The 19165-nt window shown below is 47.1% G+C and overlaps 1 protein-coding gene across 2 annotated transcripts; it reads left to right on the top strand.

The window, feature by feature from the left end:
- Positions 1 to 230: 230 nt before the first annotated feature.
- Positions 231 to 17897, top strand: ENDOU (endonuclease, poly(U) specific). 2 transcript variants are annotated; one of them, XM_054443058.2, is made up of 10 exons: positions 231 to 409; positions 4894 to 5016; positions 7582 to 7647; positions 8119 to 8256; positions 8716 to 8887; positions 9278 to 9477; positions 12387 to 12500; positions 13149 to 13255; positions 13999 to 14141; positions 14856 to 17897. In XM_054443058.2, exons 1-10 carry the CDS (start codon positions 355 to 357, stop codon positions 14971 to 14973), a joined length of 1236 nt encoding a protein of 411 aa, XP_054299033.1. In that variant the 5' UTR covers positions 231 to 354; the 3' UTR covers positions 14974 to 17897. The 2 variants fall into 2 exon arrangements, with proteins under 2 accessions (XP_054299033.1, XP_054299034.1); XM_054443059.2 differs by lacking the exon at positions 8119 to 8256 and having other exon boundaries at positions 14856 to 15062.
- Positions 17898 to 19165: the final 1268 nt, after the last annotated feature.

Below are 19165 nucleotides of genomic sequence, written 5' to 3'. Positions count from 1 at the left end.
CTAATTTGGACAAAGAACCCTCCAAACTGGACCCATCTTGGTATGCCTGCCTGCATGACCTATTTTTTAAGCTGCAAACAGCTAGCATTACCTGTTCTCAACATCTGGCATTACCTACCTGCTTAGTCACCTTCCCTCAGGCTTCAAACAGCTGTAGGGCCCCACCTCCTATCCATCTAGGGTCCCTCCCTCCCCTTTTTCTTCCTGAAAGGATCTGGAGACACCAGCTCCACAAGTCCTGGTGTCTTTAAAAGGATCAGCTTGAGGAATAAGGCTCATTTGAGAGCTGTGACATTCATCTGACTCTAGTGAAAGTCCAACAGCCACTCCCTTTTTGGCCTCCAACTGGGCACCATGAGGGCCTGCATCTCCCTGGTATTGGCCGTTCTGTTCGGCCTGGCCTGGGCTGGTAAGTCACTATCTGGCGGGCATGGGATTGCTGGTGGGGCGGGATCTTGCAGAGAGTTGGAGAACTTGGTAGAGGGCAGGGCCGTGGGACAAGGGAGGGTGAGCTCTGTCCTAAACCCGCAGAGCACTTTTGGGTTGTCCTTGTCTGAGGGTGCAGGCGTTGTTCCCAGAATGGACTGGACTATGTGGAGAGAGTTGCAGGGCTGATGGTCTGATTTCATGGAAGTCCCTTCTTGACATCTTGGAGGATCAGCCCCAAACATCCCTTAGTCCAGCCTGACTTTTGATCTCCCCAGTATTTTGTTGTTTGGGGCCACTGTAAGGTATAAAGCTAGGGCTGGGGTCCACGGGGTCTGAGTGGCCTGGCTGCCCTTGGTCACTCCTTCCACTGCCTGGTGACAGGTGAGGTTGTCTAGGGTGTGATCTTTCTTTGGGTACAGCCTTAGGAGGTGGGCAGGCTTAGGAGGAAACTGAAAGGACCCTTGACCAGGAGGTGGGCCATGTCCTATCTGGGGCTGTACAGGGGTCAGAGGAATGGATCTCTGTTGCAGTGTTAGGAGAATTAAAGAATACAGAAGGGACCTGGCCCACAGTTATGAGAGGTCCAGGGGATGGGACTGGCAGAGGAACAGGACTATGTTCCTGTTTAGTAACTGTGCAAAATGCTGGTGCTGATGTGTTAATTGGTAGCTAGTGGGTGGGTGGGAAGGAGTGCCAAGGGAGGGGCTGAGCTGAAGAGTGTGGGGAGAATCCTCCTCTGCCCACAGGAGAAAGAATCCTTCCACTGGGTTGCTCCTGTGTAGGACTGTGGAAAGGATTAAATGAAATAATGTATGAGAAGCACCTGGTGCAAAGTGAGATCTCAGTGAATTGGAAATTCGCTATGATTATGACTATAAATATTCTTGGGAGAAACTTCCACTTGGGGTCATTTCCAACTGGGTTGTGGAAAGGAGACCCTTACGGGATTTCTAAATTGAAAACCCCTGGAAGAGGAAGTTGTGCCTCCCAACCATGGATGACATAGTGCACCTTACCAGAAACCAGCTCTGCCTGGGCCCTAGTGGGTGGAGAGGCAGTGGGAGAGCATGAAGGTAGGCCTGGGAACCACCAGCCTCAGCCCTGTTGGTGGGGAGGAAGGTGGAACCTGGGGGCTTAATGTGTTGGGGTGGCCAGCGGGCTTGGCATATTCCAGCCTTAGGGAAGGAGAGCAACCCTGGATATTTGGTTCCTGGGGGGACATCCCTGAGGGCAGAGGTAGCAGTGGCTTTAGAAGTGCAGGTGGAGCTCTTGCTGCTGGGTCAGAGGGCAGTATCTGCTTCGGCTGTGGGATCGATGCGGAAGTGAGGTCAAGTGTGTGAGGCTTCCTAAGGTGGCAGGGAAGAGGCTCTGCACTTGTTGATACTATCCCAACATCTCAGAACTGAGAGGCAAGAATATGAATCTCATGGGGAATCATTGACAGCCTCAGGTCCTCCTTTATGAGCTGGATGTCTGTGGAGAACCTTGGTTGATTTTTTTTGGTTGTGAATGGAGGCAGGAAGCTAGTCCAAGGGGTGAGGCTTCTTGGTTGACTAGGTCTCCATGGAAACAGCATCTGGGGCCTTCTGAGAGGTACAGATATGTAGGATGTCCCAGTCATCAGAGGGGCTGAGCGCCAGTGTACAGGGACACTGTGTCCACCCAGGCTTGGGAGCAAGCTTTCTTGATGGCCAGTATGGATAGGGAGTGGCTGTTCTGGCATATTGAAGTCTTAGAAAGTACAGAGAAATTGAGCATTTCATGGGGGAATGGAGGGAGAATCTGAACCCGAGAGAGGAAAGGCTCAGATGAAGAAAGGCAGAGAGTCAGAGAGGTGAGGCAGAGAAACAAGGGGCACAGGTTACTACAGCAGTGATTCAGGCACCTGGCTTGGGGAGCAAGGCTTACTCAGAGTGTTGGTGTTAATGGTGCAGTGTGGGGATGCTGGAGTGAGTTGTTAGGGTGACTAGTTACTCATCAGAGTGTCCCCAGAACGTCACAGCAAAGTGCCTATGAGGAAAAGTTCCTCCCACCCCTGCCCTCCACTGTCAAATCCCAAGGTCACCTTGAAGCAGACTAAGTGCACAGAGAAATGTGAGAAAGTGCTGGCATGGGGCTCTTGCTGGAGACAAAGTTCTTGAGCAGAGATGAAAAAGCCCACTTAGCTTGGGCCAGTGGGGGTGCTCTCCTGCACGTCCAGCTGACTGCTCGCTTGCAACCCTTCTCAACTGGTGCCAGCTGCTGGAATGAAGTGAATTGTTTCCCTGGACTCTGCTGATTTGACCCATTAAAAACATTGTCCTGATTTGCCTGAATTCTCTCCCTTTGGATTCTGGGTGTACTGCCAGGCTGACTGAGCAGGGAGCTGATGGGCTGAAAATTTCTCCTTAAGATCTCTGCATTCAGGCTCCAAGGGAGCATCATTTAACATTCAAGAGGAGTTCCTGCGGGCTTGAAGGAACAAGTGGCCTTGGGCCTGGTCTCTTTTAGGGACTGGAAACCTGCCTTCCTGGCCACCTTGGAGGCCTGACAATGCGAAGTTGTCTGAGGACCCGGGTTAACCTTGACCCAATGCCTCTCTGATGTAAAGAATACAGACCTGTAGTGATGAAGTCAGCCAGGAAACCAGCAACACAGATGTGCTGACAACCCAGCCCAAGGGATGGCCCTGTTGAAACCCTGGGAGAGTGCCAGCTAGTTGAAGTGTGTCGACAAGGCCACCACACAGGGAAGACTGCTCCAGCCAGTCTGAACACTCGTCACTTGGAAGATGAGCAGGAAATATTGCCACCGTTTATTTACCTAACAAATACTTCTGTGGTACTACTATGTGTCACTTGCTGTCCTAAGTGCTTTACACATATTAACTCATTTAATTCTTATAAATATTCTATGAGACAGGCTCCATTATCATCCCACTTTTACAGATAAGAAAACTGAGGCACAGAAGTTCAAATAACTTGCCCAAGATCACATAGCTAGAAAGCAGTAGAACCAGAATTCCAGCCTCAAGCAGTTTGGCACCAGAGTCTAGGTTCTTAACCTCTCTGCTGAACTGTCCCTCATTAGACACAGTATCAACCCTAATCCCAGAATCTAATACTAGGGACTGGTAACTAAACCCAACCTCTAATATTTAAGCTCTAACCCACTTCAGGCTTAAATTAAGATACTATACCTGTATTGAATCATAACCAGAACCAAGCCCCCAAACAAAACAGGGATTATTCATCTTTTTCTCATCCTGACACATTCCTCAACCCCGAATGTCATCTTAAGTCTATTCCTATTCCTTACCCAAATATCAATACAAAGTTGTTAACTTATCAACTAATTTAACTCAAGCCCAAATCCTAACTGTAGTTCTTAACCTAACTAACCCCAACGCTGGTCCAAATTAGGTTTCAGTTTCCTCACTGATACAAATTCTGATGCCGATGGTAACTGTGACTCTGATCTTGACGTTCTCTGTAACCCACAGTATGACCTCTGAACCCAGCGTTCGTGAAATCCAAACCTCAGGAATCTCAAATCAACAAAGACTCTGTTATCACCCTTAAAGCCCAGAGTGGATAGTGGGTTTCCACTGTTCCTTCAAAATGTCTTGTCTTATGCCCCTTGCAACCAAAAGCTTGCTTCTGCAAACCATTTGGCTGCAGTGGGGGATGTGGTCTGTGGTTACACAATAGAATGCTATGCCAGAGCCCAATTCTCACCCGCACCCGCCTCATTCCCCACCCTGAGCATAAATTCATCTGAATGTACTCCAAAGACGGGAAAGAACAGAAAGATGTGACACAGGGGGAAAGAGTGTGCAGAGAAGACCAGAAGGGGAGAGAAGAGCAAAGAAGCAAAGAACATAACAGGGATGGGATAAGAGCCAGGGGAGGGTCAGGGGCAGGGGACATCCCTGGGGCAGTATGACATGACAGGTGAAGGGGGCCTGTGGGCTACACCCAGTTCACAGACCTCTTTCTTTGGTGTGCTTAAAGTGTTACAAGGTTGGAAAATTTCACATAAAAATGAAGATTTATCTTAATAAAAAAGGGGAGGCTCTGGCAACACTGAGCCCACATCCCAACATGGCAACAATCGGCTAGAGCTGAGCATCAGCTGCAAATTTCAGATGGAGCATTGCTCTCGTTTGTCACGGTCTCCATTTCTTCCTACTGCCTCATACCCTGCTTCTTTACTTGTTTATGTTATGGTCCTAACTCAAATAGGCATTTGGGTTTGTGATCCTGGTCTCTTTGACGAGCCTTGAAATATTTGGTGGGTGTTGGGTGGTGGGGAGGAGGCTTATGCTGTGCATGGGAGGCTGTGGATGTTCTTCTCCTTTGCAGAGAGTAATGCCCTTCCCTGCCGGGTACACTCCTGCCCTGGTCTGTGAACCCTCCTGCAGGAGGCACCTTGGGGAGAACAGGGTCTCCATAGAGCTGAGTTTGTGACCTTTACTGCCCATAGGAAAAATGGAATCCTGTGCATCTCGATGTAATGAGAAATTTAACCGGGATGCTGCCTGCCAGTGTGACCGCCGGTGTCTCCGGCATGGGAACTGCTGTGAAGACTATGAACATCTGTGTACTGGTGAGCCTCCTTGTGAGACGAAGGCACGTCCAGCCTGTCTAAGGGGCCACTGACCTGGGTGTCCAGCAGGCCAGAGCAGTGTTCAGGACTGACAGGGGCTCTAAGGGTCTGGACAGAAAGCACTGAGGGACAGAGGCAGGGTCAGAAATTTGGCCACCACTTTTCTCAGGTTTTCTAGGATGCCCCCAACTTAAAATACAGTAGATGTCATTTACCTAGAATTTCTGTCTGAACTATCAGTATTAACAATATCTTGAAAGTTTAAGTACCAAATTCTAAAAAAGGGTAAAATGATAAAAATAATATTTTAGTATGTATGACATCATTAATTGTTATTCAACACTTTAAATCACAAAAATGTAAAAATGGTAGCAAACTCTCACAACTTGTGTACCGCCAGGAAGACTGCACGGTGTCACAGTGACGGACATGATTCATACCACTCTTCCTCTAGTGAAGGGACCACGTGGCGCAACTTCTCCATACCATCATTTCCAGCCTACCAATTAGAACAGGACATGCACCACCTTTAACTGCATAGTTTTAAATGAATACTTGAAAAAAATCTTGTATGAATAATCAACTTGTTTAGGTGCTTCCAATGTTGTCAACTCCCAGATTAATGATCTTCTGCTTTGTGACACAAAGCCTTGCTGTCAAGCCATGCACTCTGACTCCCAGTTTTGAAAACATGGTCACTGAAGCCACGTTAGGTAATGGCCATCAATTTCACTGCATAATCATTGCACAGGTTGTGCATTGCACAGGTTGTGCATTGCACAAGAGAACCTAGTTAAGCAGCAAGCTGGACCAAAATCCAGTCTGTATCCTTCTCATCAGGTTTTGTGCCCTGGTGAAGAGTTGTGTCTGCTGAGAGAAAGGAGTGCTGTTTTCTGAATTTGCCCAAAGGTGGTGGCCAGTTAAGCACCCACAGAGCTGCTTCCACTCATATGGAAGCTTTTTTTTCAATTTATACAAAAACACCATATGTATTAGTCCATTTTCATACTGCTACGAAGAAATACCCAAGACTGGCTAATTTATAAAGAAAAAGAGGTTTAATAGACTCACAGTTCCACATGGCTGGGGAGGCCGCACAATCATGGCGGAAGGCAAAGGAGGCGCAAAGACACATCTTACATGGTGGCAGGCAAAGTGCGGGGGAACTGCCCTTTATAAAACCATAAGATATCATGAGACTTATTCACTATCACAAGAACAGCACAGGAAAAACCTGACCCTATGATTCAATTACCTCTCACCAGGTCCCTCCCATGACACGTGGGAATTATGTGAGCTACCATTCAAGATGAGATTTGAGGAGGGAAACAGCCAAACCATATCACCATATAAGCATATGTATTATACATCAGCACCATATATATATTAGCACACACACATACACCTCCTTCCCCAGGCAGGGAGACCCAGGCCGAGATCAGCCGGAATCAGAGCCTATGCCTTTTCTCCTGTCCTTGTGTCCCCACTTTTTCTTACCATTCAGAAAACACAGGAAGGCTTGTTCACCTTGGACCATCAGGCTGGCATTCAAGATAAAGGCAATACCCAGCGTACTAGCCATTTCATCTTCAAGTTTCTGATTTGCAACCCCTTTCCAATAGAAAAACATATTGGAAATGATGGTTAGGATTCCAGCTCAGCACACAAAATTTTGTTTGGCATAAAATGTGGCTGAATTCAGAACTCTATGGATTGCCAGCACTTAGAACACAGCCTGACACATAGTAAGTGATCAGAAGATGTTTGTTGACTGAAGAATAACCTGACTGGTAGTTCTGATGGTAATAACTTTCCAGCAAACTCACTAGTAGATTCTGAATCACTTTGTAACAGTACTGTTTGTTGGGTGTGTGGAGGGGGAGCTGGGGGGATTATTCCACTGTGTGATGAGAGAGGAACTCAAAGTCCCCAGGAACATTTCTCCCTGCTGCATCACCCCCAACCTCAAATCCACCCTTCTCCACCCAGAGCTGAGCTACAGTCACTCAACTTGCAGGTGAAGGGAAAGGGGCAGCAATAGGAATATGCTTTTCTGAACATGCCTTTTCCCTAGACGCGGTCTTTGTGGCCATTTCCAAGTGGGGCAAAGAAAGAAGGGAAGTTGGAATCTCAGGAAACAGCTCTTATTCCTTGAGGCCCTGAGAATTTACCCTGAACTCTGATGAGAAGTTTTTCTAGGTTCAGGATGTTCCTAAGTGAGGGCTTTGTCATTAGGACAGCATCAAGGCTCTATTGATCTGTCAACTTTTGTTAAATCAGAGTTTTCATCACCAAAATCAGAGTTTTCAATCCAGATGTGTCACCTGGGGAAATTATTTTCCTTCTTTATAGGTTTTCTATAATGTGTCTTCCATTGGAAACATCTTCCATTTTCTGTTTTCATCCGCATTATTTGGTGCCTGTCCATTGGACCCCAGTCCCTGTTCAGAATTTGCTTCCAGTGCCCTTGCTTGTCCCCTGAGGCTGGGGAAGCAGAGAACCAGAAACCAAGCAGCAGGGGAATTCTCAGGTTGTTGGTGACTTTATTTTTCTATCTACCTGCAGAGGACCACAAAGAGTCAGAGCCATTGCCACAGCCGGAGGAAGAGACAGAAGAGGCCCTCGCCAGCAGTGAGCCTGCTTCCCCAAAGGGGGGCCCTCAAGATAAAGCAAGAGGGACATGAGGGTGACAAGGAGGGGCGGCCATGGCAGTGGCACCAGGCCCAGGCCTCAGCCAGATGAGAGAGGCTTGTTGGATTCTGGGAACCTGGGCAGGAAGAAGCCTGGGGGGCTCAGCCAGCCTGGGGTCCATGGGAGGAGGGTAGCTAGGAAAGAGAGCCTGAGGCCTGGAGAGGGAAGTGGAAGAGATTTTATTTTTAGAATGAGAAGATTAGAAAAACAGCAGGCCAGAAAGTAAAGTTGGGCATCAGAAAGGACTTCCTGACTGTGAAGGGTGTGCACGAATTAGGTTTGTTTGTTTTCCTTCCCTGGAGATCTTTACTGGGCAGAGTGAAGAGAGCCAGGCTAGGGAGGGACAGCCTGTGGGGCATTCAGAGCGACCTCTAGAGGTCAGCCCGGGACACACCACCCCTCTCTTGTCAGACTTGTACTCGGCACCCACCTCTTGCGAGGGCCGCTGCTACGAAGCCTTTGACAAGCACCACCAATGTCACTGCAATGCCCGCTGCCAAGAGTTTGGGAACTGCTGCAAGGATTTTGAGAGCCTGTGTAGTGGCCATGGTTAGTCTTCTGCTCCCTTAGCTAAGCTGCAGAGACAGAAGGGCTTTAGAGCAGGTTCTCAACACGTGGTCCCTGGACAAGCAGCTTCAGCAATGTCTGAGAACTTGTTAGAAACACAAACTCTGGGGCTTCACTCCGGGCCTACTTAATTAGAAACTCTAGGGGTGGGACTCACTGTCCTGTTCTACCAGGGCCTCCAGGTGGTTCTGATGCATGCTCAAGTGTGAGACCCCTTCTAGGGGGAAGGGGCGGGGGACATCCTGTGGGCAATGCCGTGTGGTGATTTTACAGGTCCTTTAGGCTCTAGACCCCTGTCCACCACTAGGGTGTCCAACTGTGGCCCCCCTCCCTCCATGCCAGCTTCTTGAAGGTGCCCAGGAGGGGATGCACACAGATAATTTTCTGCCCGCCCCCCTTTCCCTCTGGCTCTGAAGCCATCCCTCTCCCACTTCCTCCCAGAGGGCTTCTCCCACAGCAGTGATGCCATAACCAAAGAGGAGATTCAAAGCATCTCTGAGAAGATCTACAGGGCAGACACCAACAAGGCCCAGAAGGAAGACATCATTCTCAATAGCCAAAACTGCATCTCCCCGTCAGAGACCAGAGACCAAGTGGATCGCTGCCCAAAGCCGTGAGTTCCCACAATTCCTCTTTCTACCCCCCAAATCTTGCCCCTATCCTTGCTTCTTTTGATGCCTCAGCTCTTTTATCCTCAAGTCAGGCAGGATCAAAGGGAGAGCAGAAAAAAAATAGGTCTCCAGAGACAAAGCCATCTTGAGGGACTGTGGATATCCAGTTGGGAGGGTTTCTGTGATTGGCCAGGCTGAGGATAGAACAGCTCTTCCAAAACATGAGGTGGAAGAAAAGTGACCTGATGTGTGGCTTTCAAGAGTACCCGAAGTGCCCCCTCGGCTCCTGAACCCAGCCCTCGCCTGTCTGCTCCTGGCCTGTCTAGAAGTCTCTGGAGGGGTCACTGCCCTGTGTTTGGGGCTCTCAGTGGGTTCCCCTCTGCCTCCCCCAGACTTTTCACTTATGTCAATGAGAAGCTGTTCTCCAAGCCCACCTATGCAGCCTTCATCAACCTCCTCAACAACTACCAGAGGGCGACAGGCCACGGGGAGCACTTCAGTGCCCAGGAGCTGGCCGAGCAGGATGCCTTCCTCAGAGAGATCATGAAGACAGCAGTCATGAAGGAGCTCTACAGCTTCCTCCATCACCAGAGTGAGTGAGCACCCCCAGGCCCCAGGGCGCATGAGTCTGTCTGAGGGAAGCCAGGTGGGCGGGGGAGGGGAAGGTTAGGAGGGCAGGTGAGGAGGCGGTGGGGACTCTGTGGAGGTCAGTGTACATCTGGGAGGGATGAGGGATGAGGCCAGGGGGAAGCCAAGGAGAGGTTAGGAACCCAACCAGGAGCTGGCACATCCTCTGGCTGGCTGGCTGGCTTGGAAATCAACCCACCTTTGACTTCATGTTAACTGCCTCATGCACGCCCACCCTCTACTACAGTCTCAGGGTTCTCTGCCGGGTGTGAGCCTCCCCTCACATCCCACCCCCACCCAGGGCACGTCTCAGCCACCTCCGCGATCCTGGAGTCAGCACCATGTTTCAGACAGGTAGAGTCGCTGACCCTACTCCCTCCTCCTGCACTAAAGTCCAGGAATTGGGTTGGCTGAGTCTACCTTTTGGCTGGGGAAACAACATCAGAAAATCAACAAAGGTTCAGAGAGGGAAGTCCTATCGGGAAGAGTTGTGGTTGGAAAGCCTCCAGATAGAGATACATTTGAGTCAGACCAAAAAAGATTTTGGCCGCAGGACTTCTTGGCATGGAGTTGTTTGTTACTGTCCTGCAGATTCCTTTCCCAAACTCCAGGCAGCTGGGCTTTGTCTCAGGGGTGGCTCTGTCCGGGTCTTCCCTCGTTGTCCCTGAGAGTGCCTTGGCTCAGAGCTGCTGCCTTCCTTAAGAGTTGGTGACACTGTTTTTAGGTAAAGTGACAGCGACACAGGAGTGACTCTATGAAGAAGTTGCAATCCTGTGCTGCCCCCTGGCGTTCTCTTCATAGTAAACACACAAGAGAATCTTGGAGGTCTAGACTGAGCAAGGGCTTTTCAAATGAGAGAAACGGAGGCCAGACAGGCTAGACTTATCTGAGGCCACAAATGAGTTGGAAGCGGAGCTGGGGCTGGAACTCAGGGTTCCGATGCCAAGGTCAGGCTGTCCCGTTACTTACTCTCTCCTCACCTCTCTCCTTGTCCAAATCCCACTTATCCTTAAAGTTCTATGATAGTTCATATCCCACCGCATTTGTGAAGGCTGCACCTGCCCCAGCTCACTCTGGCTTTTGGCACCTCTGCAGAGTTTGGAGTGTGGTCCACAATAGCCTTGGGCCAGAGAGACTTGGTTTAAATCTTGGCTCTGCCACTTGCTAGTGACTTGACCCTGGGCAATTTATTTGACCTCTCTGGGACTTCCCTTTGAAATGGCGTTTTTGAGGATGACTGCTTATAAAGCACCTAGTAGAAAACCTGGCACTCAGTCCTTGCTCAGTAAGGGGAGCTATTCAGTGTGTGAAACCATTCTCTGTTATTTCATGTATGTTTAGTCTTGTTTTCCAAATGTGTTTTAAGTCCTTGAAAGGAAGGAATATGTCTGGTATTCCTTTTGTATTCACCATATAAAATTGTGGGCAGTAAACAGTCAATCTTTGATGTTTCCCTCATTGAAATCTCCAGCCCTGAACTTTCCCAAGGGCCTTTTCAACATCTCCACTTAGCTATCTAACCGATATTCTACAGAACTTAGTGTAGAAAGAATTTTTGGTTCCCATCAAAAATACCTGCTCCTCTCTGGGTCTTCCCCATTTCATAAATGGCAACATAACCCATCCGGTTGCTCAGGCCAAAAGCCTAGTAGTTAGATTTAATTGTTCTCTTTACCTCAGAGTTCCCTACTCCCATCTCCTCCATCAGTAATGTAATGTCCATCACTCCCACTTCAAAATATGTCCTGGGCCTACTGCTTCTTTCTCCTCCTCCGGAGTTAACACCACCATCTAAGCCCCATCAACTTCTTACGTGGACAAAGCATGAGCCTCAAAACTGGTCTCTCTGCTTCCACTCATACCACCCCATTGCCTTTTTAACATACACAGCCAGGGTGATCTTTTAAAAGCTCCTATCATATAATTCCCCTGCTTAAAATCCTTCAGTGGCTCTGCACTACCAAGAAGCTATAGAGTTGTTAAAGAGATTGGTTTCTGGAGCTAGACTGAGCGGACTCAAGTGCTGTCTCTACCTTTCAGTAACTGTGATCTTGCATGAGTTTTATACTTTGTCTCAGTTTCTTCATTTCTAAGTTGGGGATAATTAGTACCAAGCTTATGCGAAGATTCAAAACAAGGATTCAGTGTTACATTGGAAGCACTTAAAATGGCAGGCACTAGGTGGACAGAAAGCAATTAGTAAATCTAAAACATTTTTTGTTTTATTTCTATTTGCCTGAGATCTGACCTTCTTGCCATGGCTTGAAGGATCTGACCCTTGGCTGCTTCTCAAACCTCCTCTCCTACCACTCTCCCCTCCTGCTCCAGCCTCACTGACTTCTTTTAGTTCTTTGAATGGCAAACTCAAGTCTGCCTGGAGCCTTTTCTCTTGCAGTTCCCTCTACATGGAAGAATCTTCCCCACAGATCTTTGTGTAGCCAGTTCCTTATCCTTCAGCATTCTGATCAGTGCTACCTTCTCACAGAGGCCTTTCTGATCTTCCTTTCTAGAAGACCCCCCCCACCTCATTGTGCCAGCCCTTTCCCATCATTACAGGCTACTCTGCTTCATATCACTGATCTGAAATCATATTTCTTATTGTTTACTTATTATTTGACTCCTCCACTGGAATGTAATATAGATAGAGACCATGTCCTTGCTATTCCCAGCTGAATCCTCAGCCATTAGATCTGGATCTGGCACAAAATAGGCATCCCACAGATAATCATTGAATAAACAGCCGAACACATTTGTTGATTGAACACACGTGTTTCTTGACGTGTGGGAGCAAGTAGCTCTTCAGGTCTCTGTTTAGCGCTCCCAGGATCTGGCCCTGCCTCCCCTCTCCAAAACCCTTTGCGTTCATCTCTGCAGATCGCTATGGCTCAGAACAAGAGTTCGTCTATGACTTGAAGAACATGTGGTTTGGGCTCTATTCAAGAGGCAATGAAGAGGGGGACTCGAGTGGCTTTGAACATGTCTTCTCAGGTGGGAGCACTTTTCTTGGAAAGAAAGAGTTGGAGGGATGAAGAGGAATGGCTTTGCTCAGGAGCAGGGCAGCCCTGGGTGTGGATTAATCAGCAGTCCAGCCAACTAGCAGGGAGGGACCCATGCACTCTCCCCTGCCCATATGGCCGGGGGAGGGGGGGGGGTGTCTGAGGAGCCATTCTGAGAAACAGTCTTTTCTGGAGTACCTATGGGGGAAAGAAGACCAGATGCTGGGGCTCCCAAGGGGGTACATCTAGGACAAGACATGCGTCTGGGAGCAAGTTTGCCTACCTGTGAACAGTCCTTTGCTTCCAGTGCCTGGCCAGCTGCTTCCCAAGAGGGCCATGGTTCCCCCCTGTTCTACCCCATAAAACTCCCACCAAGCCTGGCTTGCTGCTGGAGTAATGGCTGAGAGAGGTCATCAGGATCACCAGAAGGAAGGATTCTCCCAAGGGCTTGAGCCAGAAGGGGGGCCTTCCTGAGGTGAGAGATAGGACTGTGAGAGACTCTGGGGACTCACAGCAAGGAGCCAAGCAGCTAGAAGTCAGAGACTGGAGAAGGGGGAAGGCTTGATGGGGTGGAGAAAGGGGATTGGAGGGGAGGGTGGGGAAGGAGCCCAGATTATCCATCTTGGACTCTTTATTATAGGTGAGGTCAAAAAAGGCAAGGTTACCGGCTTCCATAACTGGATCCGCTTCTACCTGGAGGAGAAGGAGGGTCTGGTTGACTATTACAGTCACATCTACGATGGGCCTGTGAGTACACGGGCTGGAAAAGCCTTGTCAGCGCCCAGATATCCTGCTGCTCTCACTCTGCATTCCAAACTGTCGACTTGTCTCTCAGCCTGACTCTCAGGGGGCAGCCCCAGGTGATTGTGACTATCACGTCCTCACCTGCTGGACAGCCACTTTAGCCAGCCAGGACACTGGAATTCCCTTCCAAACAGTGAAGGCTCTAGAAATGCAGGGGACAGGAGGCAGGAGGCACCATATCGGGGTGGGAGCCTGGGGCCTGGAGAGGATTCTCAGAGGGAAGAACAAAGATATGCAATTACTCCCTGCCTCAGTTTCCTTAGAATGTGGCTGAAAGTTTCAACCTGGCTAGTCTGAGCTAAACTTCATACACTTTATAAGACAGAAACCTTTGCTGCCCGGTACCAGGAAATAATTTGGGGGCAGTAAATGATCCTTCTCTTCCATGTGTGAGGGCCACTGGGAACAGTGATGTCCTTGATATCCAGAGATGGATCCTATGGATAGTGATTTTGGCCTTTCTGGTAGATGTACACTGGCAGCTCCAGGCAGAGGGTCTGGGTGGGCTCAGACACCTTAGCAAGGCAGACTGCCTCCTCTATTTAAAGAATCCAGTCTCCCTGGAAGGTTCACAAAGGCCCCTAATGGACCCTCAATAAATACCGTCTGACTGTTGCCATTGGGCACCTGTTCTACTCCACTCTGTGGCACTCACCAGACCCCCTTTTCTGCCCTTCCCTCCACAGTGGGATTCTTACCCCGATGTGCTGGCAATGCAGTTCAACTGGGACGGCTACTATAAGGAAGTGGGCTCCGCTTTCATCGGCAGCAGCCCTGAGTTTGAGTTTGCACTCTACTCCCTGTGCTTCATCGCCAGGCCAGGCAAAGTGTAAGAATGGGGACAGCCAGGCCTGGGGGGCAGACTGGGGCTGCAGGCTGTCCTCAGCCATCAGAGAGTCAAGAGACCTGGACTCTGCCACAAAGAGGCTGAGAGGGCTTGGACAAATCTGTGCTTTGGGCCTCAGTTCTCTTGCTTGAACAATTAAGTTTTTGGATTGGTTTGGTGGCTGCCAAACTTCATCTTAGCAGCAAAACTATCTCCCCTCATTCCCCCAAAGTGAAATCTTATGTAGGACCTTAATATATGAAATAGAAATGGAGTTGTCCTAGAGCTCTCAGCATCTTTATTTGTCCCCTGAGGCTACTTAGGGGAACCTAGAGCTCCAGAAAGTACCATTAGGAACCACTGGGCCTCAAGTTCTCTAACATTCGGACACGTTGAGTTCTCCCACTTCTGAAACCTTAAGCAAACGTTTAATTTCTGAGGATTTCACCTCCAGAATCTGGGATTTTGGAATATTGCTCTGGGAAAGATGAGGAACAGCATTCTTTAAGAAGAGAAGAAATAAGGCAAAGATTTTGAAATGGCTCCTTGCACATGGGGAGCTGGAAGCAGCTGCTGAAGAAAGCAGTGCCAGCTCTGTCTTTAAGGCTGTTTAAGCAGAATGGAGCCCTTCTGCTTCGGTTGGGCTTGATCCTTCCAGCCCAGGGAGAGGCAGGGTGAAGTGGGGAGCCCCTCTGATTTCAGGTTCTTCCCCCACAGGTGCCAGTTAAGCCTGGGAGGATATCCCTTAGCCGTCCGGACATATACCTGGGACAAGTCCACCTATGGGAATGGCAAGAAGTACATCGCCACAGCCTACATAGTGTCTTCCACCTAATCAACTTCGAGCCAGAAAGGGGCATGAGGGCTCTTGCGAGACTGAAGTGCTATCTTCTCTGGACTAGAGAGAAGAGGGAGAGGACTGGAAGGGATCACCAAATCTCAAAGCAATGAGAAGCATTCCTAAATCCCAAAGTGCCCACATGGGAAAGAGATAAAATGTACAAATTAGAAAAATGTGGATAAACAGTCAAACCTTTATCCTCTAGAATTCTGGCAATGTTGACTAAGAAACAGAGTCCAGGCAGAGAAGGTAGGAGCCCTCCATAGCTCTCTGCCCTGATGTGTAGGGGAACTAGGAAGAAGTCCTTTGACCTCACCAGGCCTCATGCTTCCCTTTAATGTAAAGGGAAGGGGTTTGCCCACTTTCCTCTTTTTGGGGTTGGTGAGAGGGCAAACCCTGATATTTTTACTGTGAAGGTGTTTTCAATTGTTCTTAGGAAGAACAGCTGATATAAATTCAAGATTACTATAATGGCTGTTATTATACACAGCTCTGTAAACTACCACTCAGCCCTGTGTTGGGGTCCTCAAAGAAGTAAGGCCACAGTAATCAAGCAAGGGCCTTTGGTTTTTTCTAGAGTTAGATCCTCTCAGAACAGAGTCTGGGAGAACTCCAATGCTGAATGGAGAAGGGTAATAGGTTGGTGCAGTGAATGGGCTGGAGGTGGGGTGGCCTTCTCCAGGCCTGAGTGTTTTTGTGTCCAGCTCAGTATCTGCATCAAGAAGTTTCCCACTTGTGGATGTTTAGTGCAGCCACAGACTTGTATTTTGATCCCCAATTTTTTTTGAAAGAGTTCTCCTCATAGGAGGATGATTCAGCATCAGAAGAAGAAGGAACCCATAGCTTGGTGTCATTAACATAATTATTTTAAGGCTTATCCAGCAGCCATAATTTGAATAACTCTACGAGACCAGAGAGACTGTAGTTCCCTATTTTAACCTCAATTATGCATTTGTCCCCCAACCCCACTGAGAACTAAATGCTGTACCACAGAGCTGGGTGTGAACTGTGGTTTAGAAGGTTCAAGTTTCCAATTAAAGTCATTGAAGAAAACTTGAAATGAGCATCTTCTTTGTATATGGCCTCCCTCCAATGTCTGTCTCCCTGCCTTTTCCCTGGAGCAGGGCTGGCAGTGATACTTTTGCTCTAGAGTCTTTTCAGAATGGCTTGAAGAATGTGGTATCTGGATGAAGTCTCTGTTGACTCACTACATCTCTCTAGCCAAGAGGGGAAGAGAATTCTGTAATATGAAGAGTGGAAGGATCATTGCATACAGATAGTGAGGCAGCGGGGCGGGGGTGGTAAATGGAGATTGGTGGTCCCCATCCCCCCAATAACCAGTCCCCTTGATCAAATACACAGGAGTATAAGGACATTTCTGGATATAGCTTCTGTGGTTGCAGAGGTTGACCACACTGGGGGAAGAGGAGATGCTAAAGAGATACAGAAAGACTTCTTATCTGTAAACAGATTACTCAAGCCACAATGCTAGAAAACGGTCAGGTATGAAGAGATACCTCGGGCAAGTTTATAGACTGCAGATAGATGAAACAGGGCCTTGTCCTGCCCTTTCCCAGAGATGTTCACGGTCAATAGGCAAGACAGTGAGTCAGTAGAGCACAGGGGTAACAGGTACAGGCTCTGAAGTCATGTTGCCCAGGTACCTAGCCAGGCTCTGTTGCTTACTGGCCATATGAGCAAATTTCTTAATTATTCAGATTGTTTCCTCACCAGTCAAATGGGGATAATATTACCATTGTTGTGAGATAAGGAATGTGAAATAACATGCTAGTCTTTCTTATAGTAATTATTGTCTCACTTATTTTACAGATTTAATTTTATACTGGGAGAGGCAATTTACTATCCCTGCTATCAGCCTTAACCTTCAACTACTGGTGCCCAGTACTTGTGCTCTTCATAGGCCTCTTCAGAGGTCTTCCAGGTAGTCCAGTAGGAGACAGAAAGACAGAAATGCAGGAGAGAGTACTGTATTCCAGGGTCTGGGCCTTAGCTTTGCAGGAGAGAAAGGTAAGAACTAACATTTGTTAAGCTGTTAGTTACCATGTCCCAAGCTGTGCTAAGTAGTCCTTTTATATTCATTTTCTCACTCTGGTGGGTATTTTTATCTTCACCATTTTAATTTTACCTAGACAACTGAGGCTCAGATTAAGCCACATTCTTAGTCAGTAGCAGAATCAGGACTGCAAAATTCGACCCTTTTCCTCATGTTGTAGTGAGCCTGGATTTCTAGTAGTATCTACTCACTTATTCATTCATTATTTTTTAAAGAATATTTATTAAGACCCCTGACAGAGGCTGCTGGTTACCCCTCAGTATCTGCTCTCCTCTTCTTCCTTATTCACGGAAGTCTCAGTTTTTAGGTACACAAATGACTGTCAAGAGGACGGACTCTTGACCTCCCTTGCAACCAGAAGTAGGCGTGTGTCTATGTCCTCCCCAATGGCATGGAAAGGAAGTATTCTTAATGGGCAGGGGGTACCGTTATTCCCACTCTTGCCCTTTTCTGCTGACTGGATTTCAGACAAGATCGTGGGAGCTTGAGCAGCCAGCTTGAACCACGAATGAAAGCCATGTGCTGAAGACCACAGAGCAGCCAGGAAGGAGCCTGGGTCTCACACCGAAACTGTCACACTAATCCTGGATTGCTTATATTCAGTCTTACATGAAAGAAAAATAATCTTTCATGTTGAAGCCACTCTTATTTTGGGCTTTCTGTCACATGCAACCAAACTTAACATAGTATCTCCATAACAGGAAGTCCCAAGGCTCATTTTCTTCCTAAAGTTACTTAGCTAATACTTCCTTTCTTAAGATTTACATTAACTGTCAGACTCTAACTATTTGAAAGATCCCAATAATTGTTTTGGATATTAAAATTAATAGCATTTACAATCATTAATTGCAGTATTTTATTGTTGCGATAATAAACACTCCTGTTTATTTCCACTGACCATTACAATTGCAACACATAAAACACATAAAGAGGTTTGTCTCTTTGAAAATAACTCTTCAGGTATTAATGATAAGTTCAACTGAGATGACTGGAGTAAAGGAATAAAACAGACATAAAAGAATGGCAATATTTACACATTTTGTTGAAATCCATTTAAAGATAACTACCAATAGAAGTGGGAAGGTCTGCATGGAATCTAGGAAAGAACTTAAGGTGGCCTAGGTCTGAGCTCACAGGAGAGAAGGCTGCCATTGCAGGCACAGGTTTTGTGGGACAGCAGGAGCCTCAGAATAAGGTGATGATGACCATCAAAACCATTTGATTAACTTTTCTCACTTTGACTCTATATTCACTAAGCTACTTCTGATTATTATGTGGTTTGTGAGAGAAAAAGAGAGAGAAAAGAGGGGTCACCTAAGGGTCTATGAGGTTTTACCAGAGCAGCCAGCTAGCCCCCTTATCTCTCTTCTCAATCAACTCTGCTAGAATTAACAAAACAAATGTGGTTGCTTTTTTTAAAAACACCAGTAAATCAATATTTGCTTTTAAATACTTAATAAAAAAATTCTTAAAAGTCAGTTCTCTATCTCCCTAATACAACCAAAGAATCATTTCATTAGTAAATATTTTGTTGTACACTTAATGATTTGACTACTATGATTTAAAAAAAAAAGATACCAATAATTAAGCAATGGGAAGGATGTGCTAATGATATGACCTTGTAAGACAGCACCCCAGCCTAGTTCTTCATTGATCAGCGCCTGGGTTAGTGGCTTCCAGCTTCAAATGCACAGCTGTATCCTAGGCTTTAAAAAATTCTGATTGGCTTCACTCAAGACTAGTTACATCCGAATCTCGGGGATAGGACACAGAAATCAGTATATATATATACATATACATATATACATACATACACATATATATACATATACATATATACACATATATACATATACATATATACACATATATACATATACATATATACACATATATACATACATACACACATATGTACATATATACACATAAATACATATATACACATATATACACATATATATACTGTGTATATATATACTGTGTGTGTATATATACACACACACACACGTGTATATGTATACACTTCCTAAGTGATTCCAAAGTTTAGTCAAGACTGAGAACCACTGATCTGGATTTTGAGGATATTTGAGGTTACAGTCCTGTTTTAAA

This window comes from Pongo pygmaeus, chromosome 10 (genome assembly GCF_028885625.2).
Source record: "Pongo pygmaeus isolate AG05252 chromosome 10, NHGRI_mPonPyg2-v2.0_pri, whole genome shotgun sequence".
NCBI lineage: Eukaryota > Metazoa > Chordata > Mammalia > Primates > Hominidae > Pongo > Pongo pygmaeus.
Note: the sequence above shows the minus strand (reverse complement) of the source record. Positions and strands in the feature narration are given on the sequence as shown.